Source organism: Platichthys flesus, chromosome 5 (genome assembly GCF_949316205.1).
Source record: "Platichthys flesus chromosome 5, fPlaFle2.1, whole genome shotgun sequence".
NCBI lineage: Eukaryota > Metazoa > Chordata > Actinopteri > Pleuronectiformes > Pleuronectidae > Platichthys > Platichthys flesus.
This window is the reverse complement of record NC_084949.1, coordinates 27,801,989-27,820,597: the sequence shown is the minus strand read 5'-3', so window position 1 is coordinate 27,820,597 and position 18,609 is coordinate 27,801,989. Positions and strand designations below refer to the sequence as shown.

The window sequence follows — 18,609 nt, the reverse complement described above, 5'->3', positions numbered from 1 at the left end:
CATGTTGTGTTCTTATGTCACTGGAGTACTTCACATGTTGTGTACTAATGTCACTGGAGTACTTCATATGTTGTGTTCTTATGTCACTGGAGTACTTCATATGTTGTGTTCTAATCTCACTGGAGTACTTCACATGTTGTGTACTAATGTCACTGGAGTACTTCACATGCTGTGTACTAATGTCACTGGAGTACTTCACATGTTGTGTACTAATGTCACTGGAGTACTTCACATGTTGTGTTCTTATGTCACTGGAGTACTTCACATGTTGTGTACTAATGTCACTGGATTACTTCAAAGGTTGTGTTCTTATTTGTTGATGAGAGGGATTAGTTGTGTGTAGCTGTGTTGTGTACAGAGTGGTACAGTAGAGTAGAGGTGGGCCCTCACCCTGCAGCTTCTTCAGCACCGCCACCTCCATCTTCAGCACCTGTTTGGGTTGCTGGGCCGACTCCACCTTCAGCGCCACGTTCTCCCGCGTCAGCAGGTCCAAGGCCTCGTAGATCTCCCCGAACCCCCCCCCTCCGATCTTCTTCAGCTGGGACACGCAGGACAAAGTGTGAGCTGCTGCCGTCAACCATTTCAAGCAGCATGTTTTCATCATGTCTTTCTTCTTCTCCTTTGTTTCTCTCTGGCTTCTTTTCTTTCTACCTTTCTTCATTTATCTTTTTCTTCATCCTCTGATCTCTTTGTTTCTATGGTCTTTTCATTCATCCTCCTCTTCTCCTTATCTCTGTTCATTTTGCCTCCTACCTTCCATTTTCTTTTATCCACCTTTTCTTTAATTCAGTAATTCATACATTTTGTTTTGTGCATTTAGATATTACTCATATCGGACCTGTTTCTACACTGACATTACGGGGACGGGCTCTTCTTATGGGGACAAAGAAAAAACAAGTGGGTATAAGGGATGTTAGATTGCGTCTCCTGGAGAGAGAGAATGTGTGTGTGTGTGTTTTTGTGTGTGTGTATGCAGTGGTTCCGTGAACACAGTAAATTGATCAGTGAAGTGCAAACGGCCTGCAGGCTCCACACTGCGATGTGATTGGCTGAAACTGGAGCTGCATTATGTAACTTTTTATTTCAGAAACAAATAGAAGCTCAGCTTTCATTTATATAAAAATGACTTTAACTCCTGAATTACCAAATTAATAATCAACATTAACTGAAATGATAATTTGAAATTTTAAAATGTAGATAAGAAACAATACATTAAAGCACAGTATTAGTTTCAGTCAAAAAACAAGTGAATGCACGATTATAAATATATTGAAATAAAAACAAAGCTATATTAATTTTATTCTTCAAACATATTCTAAAATTAAATCCAAACAATCAAGTTGTGGGAAAGCTTTTAAAGGGTGAGGAGGTTTCCCGACTCACCACTTTCCATCGGTCCTTCACCATGCAGTTGGGCGGCAGGATGTCGGCCTGCTCCGACGTCCCGTTCATGTTGGCGTTGTCCTGGAGGCTCGGGACTAGGCACTGCATCTGCCAGCCAGACAGAACACGAGCAGCTCCCAGCTTAAAAGAGCCATTTATCTGAGAGGAGGAGAGGGAGGAGGGAGGAGGGAGGAAGGAGGAAGGAGGAAGGAGGAAGGAGGAAGGAGGAAGGAGGAAGGAGGGAAAGCAACAGAGATTAGTGAATAAAGGTCATGTTGCCGGCAGACTCCGGTTGAACCACAGCTCTATGTCATCAGTCCAGTTTAATAACAGGCATTAAAGATGGCCGACTGCCGTTAGAAGCCATTCTTCAGCTGGATCAAGCTACAGGCCGGTGGGGGGGTCAGGGGTCAGGGGTCAGGGGGTGTGATGGTATTTGCAGTAACTGGAGCAAATATCATGTCTGCAGAGGAAGCAGTCGGACGCTCTGCTCATATTGTAACTGCAGCCGCAGGTTCGATGCCGCCATCAACACGATCAAATCATCAGGGACCAGAACAGGCTGGTTTCAATCAATCATCCCAACTGATAACAGGAACACGCAGAGGAACACGCAGAGGAACACGCAGAGGAACACGTGATCCCACAGACGTCTGACACAGGAACACGTGATCCCACAGACGTCTGACACAGGAACACGTGATCCCACAGACGTCTGACACAGGAACACGTGATCCCACAGACGTCTGACACAGGAACACGTGATCCCACAGACGTATGACACAGGAACACGTGATCCCACAGACGTCTGACACAGGAACACGTGATCCCACAGACGTCTGACACAGGAACACGTGATCCCACAGACGTCTGACACAGGAACACGTGATCCCACAGACGTCTGACACAGGAACACGTGATCCCAACACAATCCCATCATACGTCTGTGGGATGACTTTCAAACTCAACAGAAACACACTGAACTTAAACCTCAAAACGTTTATGTTTCAAGTTAAAGAACACTTTGACAGTTTGGGAAATGTACTTATTCTTTTTCTCATGTCAGTTAAATGTTTTTTAAATATGATGCTTCAACCAGACAACTAGCTTAGCCTAGCATAAAGACTGGAAAGGGGCGGGGGCAGCGAGCCTGGCTCTGTCCACTCGACCACTTCAAACATAATAAATCCTGTTTGTTCAATACGTCTATAACAGAAATATAAAGTGACAAATTACCAATCTGATGATTTCTATATCAAACTGAGCGGCCTCTCTGCCTCTGCAGCTTCGTCGTTTAGATCAGATCCCTCTGCTAGAGAAGAGATCACGTTTCCCAAAATGTCAAACTATTCCTTAAAAAATATAAAGAATGAGTAATCCTGATGAGGGCCCTGAACACTGTGAGAAACAAAGACATTTCTGTTTCGTTTCATTTTACACATCTGTGATTTCTAAATCATTTCCTCCTTTTGCTCTTTCAGAAACTTCAGTTCCTAGAAAACAAAGTTTGCCTGGTTTCAGCAGGAGAATCGATCATTTTCCAACGATGCTCAGAGTGACCGATCGGAGCTGTCGGGACAAATAACTGGTTTCGTTATTCAGTCACAAGAGAAGCAAAGAATCGTTTGTACAATGGGTCATTTTTCTGCCCTGAGTCCGGACTGGCAGGTAGCGTTCACTCCCAAGTTGAGTTCTTGCTGTAGTTTGGCTGGAGTGAGCTCTGCCTGACAAGACAAACTCAGGGGGAAAACGTGTGGTCATGGTTTGGTTCTATTTGAGTTTCATTGCTCTTTTTCCTTCTTTTCTTATTGGACCAGACTAAATAATGTGTGTTCTGGTTGAAAGTGGGTGAATTGTTCCTCTGGTAAAAGAATGAGATCCTGGAGCAGCTGGTTATCAGACTGACCCTCAGTGCTGGTGACCTGAGTCTCAGTGAGCAGCACCTCGCTGCCGCTCTATCGTCACGTGTCCGCTCTAGCTCGACCTGAACTGAACTCAGCCTCTTCCTCTCTACTCACACATCATTCTGCTGTTTTCAGTTCCCAGTGGAGTGGTGCGGGGGGGCGTTAAGATTAGAGTAATGCATGTCAACCCATGCTGTTCTGCATGCAATGCCGAGTCATCAGTGCATGCAGAGCTCAGGCGGACTGCAGGTAACATGGAGAGTGTCCACCACTGTTTCCAGTCAGACCAGCATTGAGCAGACGACTGGGAGGGAGCAGGAGGAGGCTTCTCTACAGCTGCAGTGATACAGCTCCATTCTTCATCCTCATCCTCATCATCATCGACACACCAGCAGCCGGAGCCACTGTGTCACTGGAGATGCAGTGAAACCTGCTGCAGGCCTCAAAGCTGCTGAGCCGCCAGTCACTGCAGAGGGCGGGGCCTCACAGCTTCCCAGAATTCACTGCAGCAGCATCTAACATGGAGCTTAACTGGCCAATCACAGCTGCTGTAATACTGTCTAATAATTGAATATAATGCAACATACTGAGCAGTCATAATATATTAGAACATAGTAAAATGTAAAATATAATAAAGTCCTGTAAAAAAAACAGATAGGTAATAGATTTGTACTGTATAACCAAGTATTTTAGTTTCAGTAGATTAATACAGTACATGTATGAAGTATCATTATAATAAGAGCTTCGAAGATATGTTTGTTTTACAGTTTAACCAGAAACATTAATATAAATAACTATAAATATGAAGAACTAATACATAAGAGTTCATTTGAGACAATGAATATTATTTAACGTTTAATAAAAACATAAGTATATATAATAGACAACAAATAAATCAGTAGGACGATGATTAGACTATCAGAGGTGTTAGTCATGGTTAAGTTGAGCATTGTGTTGTATCACATCTTGCAAATTAAGAATAATAATATAGTTTAATATACTGAATAAAAGCCCTGTAGTGTAGAATATATAGTAATATGCAGTTTAATGAGCATGGTGGTGTAAAGTGAGAGAAACTCTCTGGCTCGGCAGTCGAGTGAAACATCCTCTCTCTCCTCCTTCAAACCTCAGGCTGCTCTTCTTCTCCTCCTACTCCTCTTCTTCACCTACACTTCTACCACTGTTCACTACGGGGGGAGGAGGGGGAGGGGAGGGGCAGTGGGGGGAGGGGGGGGTATGTGCTCTGCCAAGAAGCCGGGTTTTTGCGTCATTCCAGTTTTGACCTGATGGAAGTCAGTCAGAGCTCACCATCGTTCTGAGCTCCCGGAAAACCTGACGGCTTACAACAAATCCTGAGCGGGACAAAACCCTTCCTGTTCCTGTGTTAGCCTACAAGCCAAAACAGAGGGTAAGAGGTAGAGTTAACCAGGACCGCCCACCTGCACACACAGGCTCGAACTGTGAGGTCACAGGGGAGGGTGGGGGGGCGGCGCATGGAGGGACACCACCTTCAGATCCTCACACAGTCGAAAAATGTTTATAACCGACCAGAACTTGGTTATTTTCCTTTTCCACGTGACGCCAGATTCACCGAAGACACGCTAGGTCAAGACTAACACGGACGAACTTCAAAGTGAAAACACGTCAACGCAGGACGTGAAGTGAAACACGATCCAGAGGATGAAGTCTACTGCCACCTACAGGACAAGCTTTACATGTCTGTTTGTTTCCATCGGCTGACGATCATTTCAGCCTCAAGAGGACGCTAGCGAGTCTTTAAACATATCGAGCCTGATCCACTAGAGGTTTAAAAATACTTTAATTTAACAAACACACTGTTATTCACAAAGCCTGGAGACGGAGAAGAACGGGTTCTTTCTGCTCGTGTTAGCATGTTTGGATTGAGAGAACACTCATTTAACTACTAGCCCTAACCCGTAAAACGCACACCAACCAAACGTGCAATCTGTTATAATGCACACGCAATTTATTACTCTTTATTTGGGATCTCAGTAGATCAGGCGTCATGTGTTGCAGAACTGCATTGTGGTAAACGAGTGGCAACGGAGGCAACAGCCAATCAAATCCCTTCATGTGAATACGATCCAGAACGTCTTAATGATCTTTGTGGAATTTGCGTCCCCGGTGCTTCCCTTTAGCATGGACAGTTAGCACGGCACATTAGCATGTTGTGACGAACCGTTAAAACAAGAGCACGAGGGAATTCTGCATTTTAGACGTTTGAGCTGATTTCCGACCAAATCTGTCCGACAGAAAATTAGAAATAAAATATAACTTATATTTACATTATCTGACTTTTCAGTTCTGTGGTGGAAGAAGTTTTTAGATAATTTTACAACTAAACGTGAAGTAGCTCGACAGTCGAAAGGCTCACTGTACGAATCCTGAATTCAAAATCTGACTGAAGCATCGAACGTTGAGCTGCAGCGACTCCGATGATTCGAGTGGAAACGGGTCAAGTGAGTTCAGATCAACTGAGCTGAAGAGGCGTCACATGGAAAAAGGAGAATAACAACCACAGCAACAGTTTCCTAGTTTTCATTTGAGAGTCTGAACAAAGTTATATATATATATTTTATATATATATATAAAAGCATGTAAATTCAAAACCTGTTTACTTCTAAAGTATTTTTACATTGTTGGTGTCAATCAAGCAAATGATTAGTGAGAAAGAATTCAAAACAAAGCCACAGAAACAGAGGAAGTTAAAAAAAGACGAATTAACATAAACATTTATAAATATAAAGATGAATATATATTAAGATGAATAAGTATAATGATGTATACATAAATAGATAAATAATCATAAAAAATTATAAATATGAACAAATATAAAGATGAATACATATAAAAATGTACGAATATAAAGATAAATAAATATAAAAATGTATAAATATAAAGATGAATGAATTAAAGTCTGAATGAACCCCCCCCCCTCTCTCTCTGCAGTGCACAGTCATGGGTCCTCTGTGCGCACGCGCACCATCACATCCTGCTGATCAATAAATCCGGACTAACCCGGGTCAACAATCAAGGATCATTTACAATGTGACACATTCCGGGTCTGACCCGGGTTACAGGTTTCTGATCAACCGTCTGTGATCCGGATCAACACACACACACATACACACACACACACACACACACAGACACAGACACAGACACACAGACACACAGACAGACAGACATACACACACACACCCACACACACTGTCTGATATGTGTATCTGGCCCGCTGTGGCCCGCTCTGGCCCGGCTCTGGTCCGGGTCTGGCCTACCTGGCGCACCGTCCGCTCCTTTTCCGCCTTTTGGAAATCTTCATCTGGGATTTGATTCTGCCACAAATCGTCCTGGTCCAGAAAACCCACTGTTCCTCAGGAGGGGGTCCGGGGTCCGGGCCTCAGTCTCCCGCAGGTTCAACCAGACCCGGGTCCGGCCTCAGACCAGACCCGCTGCAGGACCACCGAGTCCAGAGGGAGGCAGAAGCCCGGGTTTCATGTCCGGCTCCACGGGTCCAGGAGCTGGGTCCAGGTCCGGGTCCACCTCGGGTCCTCCTCCGGTCCTCCTCCGGTCCTCCGGATGCTCTGGAGGAGGAGGATGCGGACGATGATGCGGAGGATGATGATGATGATGCGGACTCACGGTCCGTCCTGCTCCGGGACCGGGTCCAGGACTCAGGGCCGGGGCAGATTCAGATCCAGGGCCCGGCTGAGGCTGCGGAGAGGCGGTGTGACGGGTCCGGTTCTCCGGCTCCGGTTTGTCCGCACTGCAGCTCTGACTCCAGCTGAGTCAACACCCCGACACAGCGACACTACATCCGGGGCTCACTTCAAAATAAAAGTCCGCTGACAGTCCCCTTTATATTGTTATATTATTTATATAAATATCATTTATATGATCTCTGGCTTTATCTGACTTTATCTGTAATATTGTATGTAAAAAATTAAGTATTTAATATTGTGTCTGACTTGGACTAATGTTAATTGTACTAGTTTATTACCGTCCTCACAGATATTCAGTATTTGATTAATATGTGAAGTTTATTTATTAGGTCACATGTCACCTCGATGATAACAAATCCTTCGTACTCATTTCTCCAGACTGTGGAGGTGAAGAGAGACAGAAGCAAAGCAGCAGCAAGGACACGAGGACACGAGGACAGGAGGACACGAGGACAGGAGGACACGAGGACAGGAGGACACGAGGACACGAGGACAGGAGGACACGAGGACACGAGGACACGAGGACAGGAGGACAGGAGGACACGAGGACAGGAGGACACGAGGACAGGAGGACACGAGGACACGAGGACACGAGGACACGAGGACAGGAGGACACGAGGACAGGAGGACACGAGGACAGGAGGACAGGAGGACACGAGGACACGTGGACACGAGGACAGGAGGACACGAGGACACGAGGATGCTCGTTTGGTTATAGAAATCAGGGAGGTTATGAATCTGCTGCAGAGTCGCGGGTCAACGTCTAAACACAGCGCTGGTGTCATCATCGCCACATTCAATAATTATAGAAATTTCAGTTTATGTAAATGTTGTTCTAAAGATGATGAGAAATTGAGCCAAAAGCAGCAGAACTTTAAAATGTTTTTACTGGCTTGTAAATCTTTAACTGGATGTTTTACTCTTCGTTGGAATAATGTGATGATGATGAATCTACAAACAACTGTCACATTAATTAATAATGAAACTATTTCAGTGCAGAAATAAAGTGTTTCTGTTTTTCATCCTGCAAAGAAAACTCAGGTTCATCTTCATCCAATGGGTTTCTAAAAGAAATCTGCAAATATATAAATATATATATATTTCTTTTTTACATTTTTATCTGTGACTTCTATGTGTAGGCAGCAAGTGTTTTTATGAACACACACACTTTTGTGTAATTAGCTATTAACTACAATGTATTTTACTGTATACAGAAATAGTGCGGTGGCCGACAGCTCAACATGTGTAAATATAATAATACAACTTGACAAACACAAGCAGATGTAGAAACACAGAAACACGAGGTTATTGAATCTGCTCCTCGTCGGTGATGATGCAACGTCCCAACGCTCTGAACCACAGCAGCTTCATCACGTCTTCGGTCTTTTGCTGTTTGCAACATGTTTCTGTATTTCCATGAGTTGCAGCTCACGTGTCGTCACACTGATGATGTGTCTCAATTTGTGTGTTTTTTCTATTTGCGTGTGAGGCTACAATCCTGTTTCAATACCTGCTTGATGTGTTTAATGAAAGTGATTTTACATGTGGGTGTAATGTATTTTTATTCTGAAAGGACTGACTGGAGGTTGTGTGTTATCTCTACCTTGACAGTGACTCCATCATTTCTTGTGTTCAGTGTCAGGTCCCACCCACAGGGCTGCACCTGAACGTCTCATCCTGCTCCTCATGTCCTCCTCTATTCTCCTCCTGTTCTCCTCCTGTTCTCCTCCTGTTCTCCTCCTGTTCTCCACATGTTCTCCTCCTGTTCTCCTCCTGTTCTCCTCCTTCTCCTTCCGCTGGAGCTTTTATTTTCTTAACACAAGAAATCCGCTGGATTGTGTTTTTCTGACAAGATACACACACACACACACTCACACACACACTCAGCCACACACACACAAACACAGACACACACACCTCGCTCGTCGATCAGCTGATTCTCTTTGTCTCTTTGTTTGTGACGCAGCTCTTGTTTGTTTGTTTGTTTTTACCTGAATGTTGTTTCCCTCCGAGCGACAGAGAAGGTTCCTCCCTGTTCTCCATCTTTACAGCATCAGCACCACACGCACACACACGCACACAATCACACGCTTAGCTTCTCCATGTTACATCTGCAGCTCCACACCGCCCCCTGCTGACACGGAGGTTGTTTTGCTCATATATTATATATATATATATATAATATAAAGACACTACACATATACATACATTCATCAATGTTTCTCACATTAACCCAAGAGTTCTGATTTCTTGCTTCTTTTATTTGTTCATGAATGTAATTTTATCTAATTTAAGATGAACATGTTTTATTTTATTATTTTCCAGATTGAAGCAGGATGTGTTTTATCTTCCTCTCTCTCATTCACTTGTTTCTATGATGGTTGTCTTCACTAAGATAACATTGAAACAGAAACATCTGACTTTAAAGCATGAATATTATTTTTAAGTTTGTGAATTTAGTGAACAGGGACACGAACATAGAACAACCACATCAACTTTAAGTGTAAATAGACTTTATGTGAAAAATACAGATTTCATTTGTGTCCCTACAGAGAGCGACAGGACAGAAATATAAAAATATACAGATCCCTTCATGTTTGTTTGTTTGTTTACATGTTTACATGTTTACACAGAGCTGAACGACGGGTTCGTGAAGTTCCCGTCGTCCTGAGCGTCGTCGTTCTCAGCGAAGTCGTCCGGGTCGAGATCGGCTTCAAACATCCGCTGCAGCAGGGCGTCCACCGTCCGGTACCCTGACACACGGACAGACACACATCCACTGAGGCAAAGAACCCTGACTTCACGTGTGTTGGAACTAATAAATGAAAATGAATTGAATGGAGGAGCAGTAGGTGGCGCTAGTTCTCCACTAAGGTGTCATCATACCAGTGAAGACAGAGCAGCGTGACAAACATAGATATATATATAAAGGCCAGATGTCTCGTCCGCGTTTCCGTCCAACGGAGTCGAACGTCCGCACATGGCGGCCATCTTGCCACAGGCGGCTCGCTCACCCATAACATTGTGTTGGTAGTGGTACATGTACTTTTTAAAGAATATAAAATAAAATAATTCTTGATGTATATTTGTAAAGGGATATCTTGTACCTATTTAAGAACATTATTCAATTTTTTTGCAGTGTCATAACTACCTCTCTGACGTCTATAACAAACCAAACTGTTTAAAAATCGGTTGAAAATTGAACAAGTTATGTTTATTTAAAAAGTACGTACGACTACAACACAATGTTATGGGTGAGTGAGCCGCCTGACGCAAGATGGCCGCCATGTGCGGACGTTCGACTCCATTGGCCGAGACATCTAGCCTTTATATATATATCTATGGTGATAATAACTGGTAAATGAATCGTACACTGGTCTACTTTTCAAAACAAAAGCCTCTATTAGGTCCAAACATGCTCTTATTGTCTAAATGGGCGTGGTCTTTTCTCCCCCCCCCCCCCCCCCCCCCGCTCAGTGCTTCTTACTTTTTGAAGCGATTTTAAACATCAGGGTCGGTTTGTTGGAGGCTGCTGATTGGCCGGTTCCCAGGTCGTTGTCGATGGTTTCCATGGCGTTCACCAGGTTTTCCTGCATCTTCTCCCTGAGCAACACAACATCACGGAGACACACAACATCACAATTCATCATCTGACACAAAGCTGAACTCTCAGAGCTTTCACCTTCCAGACGACACGCAGGGCACGAGACACCTGGATGTTACCTGAACTGAACTGAGTCTAAATATTGACTTTCATCTTTCAATTATTAATAATTACACAAACGTCCTGACAACACAAACCTGAGTCATTGAATTATAAGATCATTTTACTTATAAAAAATGACTGCAGTAAAATAAGGTTAAAAAGAAACAAAGGACTAAATCAGGGTTGTTGCTTAGATTTGTTTGAATGAAAGTCTTGTTCTAACTCTAACTCTAACTCTAACTCTAACTCTAACTCTAACTCTAACTCTAAATCTAACTCTAACTCTAACTCTAACTCTAACTCTAACTCTAACTCTTACTCTAACTCTAAATCTAAATCTAACCCTAACTCAAACCCTAACTCTAAATCTAACTCAAACTCTAACTCTAACTCTAACTCTAAATCTAACTCTAACTCTAACTCTAAATCTAACTCTAAATCTAACTCTAAATCTAACTCTAAATCTAACTCTAACTCTAACTCTAACTCTAACTCTAAATCTAAATCTAACCCTAACTCAAACCCTAACTCTAAATCTAACTCAAACTCTAACTCTAACTCTAACTCTAAATCTAACTCTAACTCTAACTCTAAATCTAACTCTAACTCTAACTCTAAATCTAACTCTAAATCTAACTCTAAATCTAACTCTAAATCTAACTCTAACTCTAACTCTAAATCTAACTCTAAATCTAACTCTAACTCTAACTCTAAATCTAACTCTAACTCTAACTCTAAATCTAACTCTAAATCTAACTCTAACTCTAACTCTAACTCTAACTCTAACTCTAACTCTAAATCTAACTCTAAATCTAACTCTAAATCTAACTCTAAATCTAACTCTAACCCTACAGCCAGTCGCTGTGTTCCAGTAACCGTCTAGACGTGTGACCAGTGGAACACTCCTTCAGACCCATCAGTGTTTACAGTGATGGGTCCACTGGTTGTGATGGTCACGTACTGCTCCACAGCCAGCTCCAGCTCTGAGATCTTCTTCTCCAGAGACGTGTGCAGGTCGCTCTTCTCCAACGAGTACTCTACGAAGAACGCCTCGAGGACAAACGCCACGAAGATGCTGAAAGAAGAACAGACGTGGGACGAGATGATGACATCGGGTCACATGCTCGTCTGGTCACTGCTACAGCAAAGGCAGCAGCAGCAGCGCCCTCTGCAGGTCGTTAATCATGGATCTATTACATTCAAATTAAAAAATACTTTTGGTTTGAGTCCATATTAGTGTTTAGGGGATCATGACCTCACTCCTCTTACTTGATGATGACGATGACGACCAGGATGTGGAAGAGGACGAAGAAGATCCGGGCCGACGCGTGGGTGACGAAGGAGAAGCCGCTGCTCAGCAGTGGAGTCGCGTTAAGGAATCACACAGTTCAGAGAAACAACAACAGAGGTTTTCATTGTGTGTGTGTGTCTGTGTGTGAGGATATCGTGCCACTGGTTGACCACAGTCAGCTCCACCAGCAGGATGAAGGAGGACACCACGTTGTTGAAGTTGTTCTTGCAGTAGTTGAGGTGAGCGAAGGCCGTTCCTCTCAGTCGAGGGTTTCCACAGTAGAGCTTCTCCGGGTCGTCCGGATCCTCAGAGAACTTCACTTTGTCTTTGAACAGCTCCATCCCCACCATGGCGAAGACGTAGTACACCACCTGTGGAGCAGGACCAGCACTCACTGAGCCGCTCAGCACCATCATCAGGTCACAGTAGGTTGGATTGAGCTGCTGTGACTTACGAGGATGAGTTGTCCGAACGTGAGGATGGCCGGTCCGATCCGGATCAGGGTGTTGATGATCGTACGGAACCTGGGACAGAGACGCAGATCAAACAACCACAGCTTCAGACAGAAAAGGGTTCGATTCCTTCATCTGCTGACGGCGCTTCTGGGTTCAACTGGGAGGAAACCTTCAAGATGCAAAGGGGCGTGGCCTAAATCAAACGCCTCATCCTCCACTGAATCTTTCTTCTACACCTGATTCGCTGAAATGGATTTTAGACGTTTTAGTTGTGTAATATTGTCGTTAGCAGCAATTACACAAACATGGAGAAATCAAGCCAGATGAATAAAAGCAGGAAGTCAGAGATCAAACCTTTGGATGCTGTCCACCACCCGGATCAGCCGGAGGACCCGCAGGACGAAGACGATGTCCAGGATCTGACGGCTGGTGTAACCTCCAGCTTCAACAGGACGGGGGGGGGGGGGAGACGTGTCAGCAGAGTGGAAACCAGTTCAGTGTTCAGTTCACAAACAGAACTCACATGACTTCATGGCCGAGTTGACGACCGTGGCGATGAGAGCCGACACCACGATGATGGTGTCGAACCTGGAGAAGGTTCAGAAAAAGAAAAGTTGGACTTTGTGAAGTGAATGTGATGTTTGAGCTGCTGCACTGGGCAGAATGAGACTGGGACTGGTGAGTGAACAACCAGTAGCCTCCCAGTACACACTCTCCAACTGGTTTCACACTGGAACCTGATTGGACAAAGACTATCCAGACTCAGAGTGCGTCTCCCAAAACTCATCCTGAGTAAATCACTGGGAGGAGTTAGATGACTCAGCACGTTTGTCCATCTGGACCATCGACCCCACTGGTCAGGGCCCGGGGGGGTAAAGCAGACAGAACCACCTGGCCTCTGACTGGCTATGTGATTGGACTGTCATTGTCCAATCACGTGACATGAGGTTAAGAACATCGGGTGCTCACCAGTTCCAGAAGTTGTGTCTGGAGAAGAAGGCTTTGGGCTCGAACACGTAGAGCTTCAGGAGGATCTCCAGCAGGTACAGAGCCAGAAAGACCCACTCGGAGTTGGCGATCATCGGATTCTCCTCGTCCAGCCCGATGAACACGGCGTTCACCAGGATGATGAGGTCGAACAGGATCACAAAGGCCCTGGAACACACACACACAGTCTGTATCGACCTCCATGTTGTTTCTGAGGTCACGTCTGGTCAACATGTGGCTGCTAACCCCCCCCCCCTCACCTGTGCTGGACCAATCGGCAGAGTAGGCGGCTGGGCCCTGATAGGTAGAGGGCGGGGCACAAATGGTAAAGTGGGTGTGGTCTGGACTTGAGGGTGATGACCTCGATGTTCAGGAGGTCGGCCAGCTGGACGAAGGCCACCTTACCTGTCAATCAAGCACAGAGTGAGTGGGGGTGTTAAAGCAGGAATCAGACTGCCGGTTTGTGGGACCCACCGATGAACCCCTGGTTCTTGTTGTCGGAGACGCTCCACAGCAGCTCTCTGTGGGCGTTGCTCATATCGGGCCGGACCAGTCGTACCACCTGGTTCCAGTTGGCCTGGGTCACCCCCGGTTCAACCCCCTCCCCCCTCGGCTCCTGCAGGACGGTGAACGCTCGCACCATCTTGTGCCGTTTGGCCCTGACCAGCTGCCGCATCTCCTCCTAGTGGACCAGGACATGTTAGAGTCCTGTGCTCTTCTCAGATCTTTTGATGGATTCTACTGGATCATGAGAACAATGTGTTTTGTGTCTTTGAGAGGGAATCAAACCACGTTAGCACCTTCAGGTGTTTTTTGTAGTTGTTGTAGACGACGGCCAAGAAGACGGACATGAAGATGTAGGTGTTGATGAGGATGTACACGATGAAGAAGATGGCGAAGACGAAGCTGGAGTTGTACGCCGGCATCCTGCCAACGAGGAGCAGAGAATGAAATGAGCAGAAAGAATCTGGAAACGAGGCTTTGAGCTCACACGGGACGAAATATGATCATAAACACAAAGATCATAATCTGGAATTCTGCGTTAGACGTTCATGCAACTGAGAGGAAACAGGGTCTCGAGTTTGTGGGTTTGGTTCTCGTCCCATCTGCTAACATGGAGGAGGATTATGACCTACACTGCCCCCGCCACCAGGGGGCAAACACAATGTTCTGGCTCCACTGTTGGGAGCTGTCCTTCATCCTTATCTACAGTTATTGGACGTGAAGGAAACGTACGATGAAGCTGAGAAACACTGAGGGAAACAGATTCCTTCACCAGGTCTCAGATCAGTTCAGTGACTCAGCGTCAGATCTGTGGACTCAGGAGCTCTTACATGATGTCGGGGCTGTTGGCCGTGGTGACCAGGACGTACAGGTCGAACACGATCTCCAGGTAGTTGGTGAAGTACGGAGATCCGTCGATGGTCTTCAGACCTCTGGAGAGAAATCACAGAGTATCATTCTGTGTCTGTTTTTATCACAATAACAATGTCACCATGTTTTAATGGTTAAAATGTTTTATATTCAGAACTTTCAGATTATAAACAGGAAGTCACAAGTTCTTGAGTCTGATGAATCTTCATCAGTTTGATTCCAACGATCCAGAAACGTTTTCTGATGTTTAATCTCTCAGTTGATGAGTTGGCAGATATGAAACTGAGACACATTTCATATCTGAGTCTTTCAACAAGGTGAAGAAACCTTCTCACTCACACGACAGATTCAAGTTTGATGGTTTAATGAATGAAACAGTGAAAAGTTGATGACTCACCGTTTACCCAGAAGCTTCAGAGCCATGAGGGAGAAGATGAGGACGCTGAACATGAAGAGCAGGAAGACGTAGAAGATCTGAGGCAGAGCGTTCCTGATGCTCCTGAACGCCCTGCGGAGCTGGCACATGAACAACACACAACAACACACAAACACACACACACCAACTGAGCTTATGTGTGACAGGATGTATCGTGTGATTTATACAAAATAAATGTTCTCTTAAATGAACGTCCTCAAACTCAGAGCATGAACATCGTAAAACTTCATTCCTGTGACAACATGAATCATTATCGTCGTATCATACGAGGAGAAGTGAGACGGAGCCGGGGGGGGCGGTTACCTGCCGTCCCTCTGTGACGTTGACCAATAGGAGCGGGCGCAGGACTCTGGACCAGCGGAGGGCGTGGCAGTCGGCAGCTCTCAGCGCTCCGTAGATGATCATATCCACGAGAGTCAGCTGGAGTCAAACCAAGAAACAAAACAGAATCAATTCAGTTGATCTTCTGAGTAGTGACCAGCAGGGGGCGACTCCTCTGGTAGATTCTATAGAAGTACATGAGAAAGTGACTTCTCACTTTATAGGTTTCTGTCTCAGTCTCTAGTTTCAAGTCTTCTTCAAACAGCTGATGTTCATTTAGTGATTTATGATCATTTAGAGTCAAACAGACCATAAAATGAGTTATTCCCCAAAGAACATCAACACTGACATAATGACTGATAAACCTGAAATGTTCCTGAAGCCAGTGAAGGAAACACGTTCACAGAGAGAAACAGGATTCAAGTGATTCAATGGAACCTGAAGTGGCCGAGGCCTCGAGTCACTGAGGCTCAGGAAACACTTCCTGCTCCGGAGTCGCTGACGAGGCGACTTCACGTGAAAGGTTGTTTCACAACAACAAGCAGAAAGTGATGTCAGCACATCCTGACTTCCACAGGAACTCTGCTCAGCAACTTCAGCTTTCACTCAGAATAAACCAGGAAATAGCCTCGTCCCTGAGTCCACACAAACTCCCAGTGATCTGTGCTCTGGGACCAGTCTGTCCAGTCCAATCCCCCCACAGCTCGGCTCTGGCCCGTGAGAAGAGAACACGGATCCTCACAGCTCCAGCACATTTCCTGCAGTTTGTAATTTTACCACTTAACAGTAAATTCATTATGAATCAAGTCACAGAGTAATAGAGTCACAGCCATCGTCTGCTTCAAAGACTTTGTTACAGGCAAACAGAGGAACTACATCTCCCATAATTCACCTCTCCCGCATCAGTCACATGTCTTAAAAATGTAACTCGACTTTAAAAAGGACCCGTGAACCTTCTCACGGGTCCTGGTCCTGGTCCTGGTTCTGGTTCTGGGGTTTGAGCAGATGTGTTTTTATCATTGCAGTACAGTGAGCGGCCACTAGGCTGTTACCATGAGGACGACAATGATGCAGATGTTTTTGGCGTCTTTCCAGAACTTGTCCCGGGGGATGACCTTGGCGTAGTGAGCCAGTCGAGCGGTGAAGACCAGTAAGCAGAGCAGCTCCACCAACATGGTGGCCTGAAAACGATAAGCACATCTGGTTTGATGAAAGGACACAAAGGTTCTGTCCTCTGAAGCTCTCTGACGTTTGACACTCATCACATCTCCATCATGACACCAGGCGGCCATCTTACCCAGGAAGGCACAGTGAGGACGGCCGGCTCCTCGAAGACGGCCAGAGACAGATCCAGCAGGATGAAGAAGTAGAGCAGAACCTTCAGAAACCAGTGGTTATAGAGGAGATAGAGTCTGAAGACACACACACACACACACACACACACACACACACACACAATGAAAGATTACAACACTATTAGCAAATAACCCGTACACACGCTCGACCAATCCTGAGCCAGTGTCAGCTGTCAATCATCAGGTCTCAGCCCGTTCTTACATCATCAGACTGATTCAAACCAAACTGATCAGAAAATGGATCAAACATCAGAGAGAGAAGAACCAGCGGGAACCATAGACACATCTTCTGTTTGGTTCAGGTCTCATCTGCTAACATGGAGGAGGAGGAGGACCTATACTGGAGCCAGCCTCCAGGGGGACCCCGGGACTGGCTTCACTTTCAGGAGCTGTCATGTCGTCCATCTTTATTTATCTCTGGTAACTTTGGAGTTTCATCTTTAATGTGTGACTCAGAACCTGAGATCAGCTGATGATCTGAAACACACTGATCTTAACAGACCAGCAGGTTCCATCTTCAGTCTGAGCTGAAGATGGAACCTGCTGGTCTGTGAGGAGCCTCCAGGTTCTGGATGAAGACATGAGACGTCTCACTTCACAGCCCGAGGAGACGTGTCCACACAGATGTTCCTGTTGTACTGAGCGTCCGACACGTAGATAGAAGCCAGGTCCAGGTCCTGAAACACACACACACACACACACACACACACACACACACACACACACACACACACACACACACACACACACACACACACACACACACACACACACACACACACACACACACACACACACACACACATTTACAGCATGAAGATCATGTGATTGTATGATGGCTGAAGATCCATGAACCAGTTCACACCTGGCGGAGTTCATTCAGATCAACAACAAAGTTTCACAATAAACTTCAAACACTGATGACATGGAAAGAGAGAGAGTGTGTGTGTGTGTGCGTGTGAGAGAGCGAGAGCGAGAGAGTGTGTGTGTGTGTGTGTGTCTGTGTGTGTGTGAGAGTGAGAGAGAGAGAGAGAGAGAGATGGTGAGTTTCCTGTTAAATCGTTTTATGAGAGAAAACGGGACAAGAGTCCATCAGTTTACAGATGTCATGTGAAACCTCTCTCTCTCTCTCTCTCACCCCCCCTCTCTCTCTCTCTCTCTCCCCCCCTCTCTCACCTCTGTGCTTTTCTCCGGGTTCCCTCTGTTCCTTATTTCTTCTTCTCCTCCTTCAGACTCAGAAATCTTTTCACTTTTCTCTTCCCCCGACATCATGAAGAAAAAAGTTCCAACAAAACCTCCTGAGAAGAAGTTTCCGATCGGTTCTGCACAGTGTGTGTGTGTGTGTTTGTCTGCGTGAGAGTGTGTGTGTGCGTGTGTGAGTGTGTCAATGTGTGTAACTGTTTGTAACTGTTTGCTAATGTGTGTTAATGTGTGTGTGAGCTGCAGGTTTGAAGAAGTCCGAACAGATCGACCATCTCCTCTCTGCTCCGTGATGCCTTCACTGACCACGGGACATCACACTACTCCATGGTGCCTTCACTGACCACAGGACATCACACTACTCCATGATGCCTTCACTGACCACAGGACATCACACTTCTCTGTGATGCCTTCACTGACCACACGATATAAACATTTCTAATATACAGCTTCT

At 45.3% G+C, this 18,609-nt stretch overlaps 2 protein-coding genes across 2 annotated transcripts in view; both read right to left on the bottom strand.

Annotated features, from left to right (window-relative positions):
* Window positions 1-7,140, bottom strand: part of ttbk1a (tau tubulin kinase 1a) — a 31,296-nt gene extending 24,156 nt beyond the window's left edge. Inside the window, exons 1-3 of the mRNA XM_062388209.1 lie at window positions 6,587-7,140; window positions 1,384-1,542; window positions 391-538 (exon numbers count right to left, since the gene is read on the bottom strand). Coding sequence (XP_062244193.1) covers window positions 391-538; window positions 1,384-1,491 — 256 coding nt within the window. The 5' untranslated portion in view covers window positions 1,492-1,542; window positions 6,587-7,140. The remainder of the gene's footprint in view (window positions 1-390; window positions 539-1,383; window positions 1,543-6,586) is intronic.
* Window positions 7,141-9,526: 2,386 nt separating this feature from the next.
* tpcn3 (two pore segment channel 3) lies at window positions 9,527-18,455 on the bottom strand. Its single transcript, XM_062388259.1, has 19 exons — window positions 18,132-18,455; window positions 17,550-17,632; window positions 16,898-17,012; window positions 16,653-16,781; window positions 15,583-15,699; window positions 15,241-15,359; window positions 14,804-14,905; window positions 14,270-14,396; window positions 13,944-14,151; window positions 13,730-13,874; window positions 13,452-13,637; window positions 13,006-13,070; window positions 12,837-12,924; window positions 12,482-12,551; window positions 12,182-12,398; window positions 12,006-12,096; window positions 11,698-11,811; window positions 10,518-10,633; window positions 9,527-9,783 (listed from the first exon to the last, which is right to left on the bottom strand). Exons 1-19 carry the CDS (start codon window positions 18,225-18,227, stop codon window positions 9,656-9,658), a joined length of 2,316 nt encoding a protein of 771 aa, XP_062244243.1. The 5' UTR covers window positions 18,228-18,455; the 3' UTR covers window positions 9,527-9,655.
* Window positions 18,456-18,609: the final 154 nt, after the last annotated feature.

What these genes read in the sequence shown, in the direction of transcription:
- tpcn3 (XM_062388259.1), bottom strand. Translation starts at nt 18,227, where the DNA reads ATGATGTCGGGGGAAGAGAAAAGTGAAAAGATTTCTGAGTCTGAAGGA. An exon ending in GCATCATTGTCGTCCTCATG is followed by an intron (nt 15,700 to 16,652) that starts GTAACAGCCTAG and finishes GTTTGACTCCAG; the next exon opens with CTGACTCTCGTGGATATGAT. An exon ending in TGTGGTCAACCAGTGGCACG is followed by an intron (nt 12,097 to 12,181) that starts ATATCCTCACAC and finishes ACGCGACTCCAC; the next exon opens with TGCTGAGCAGCGGCTTCTCC.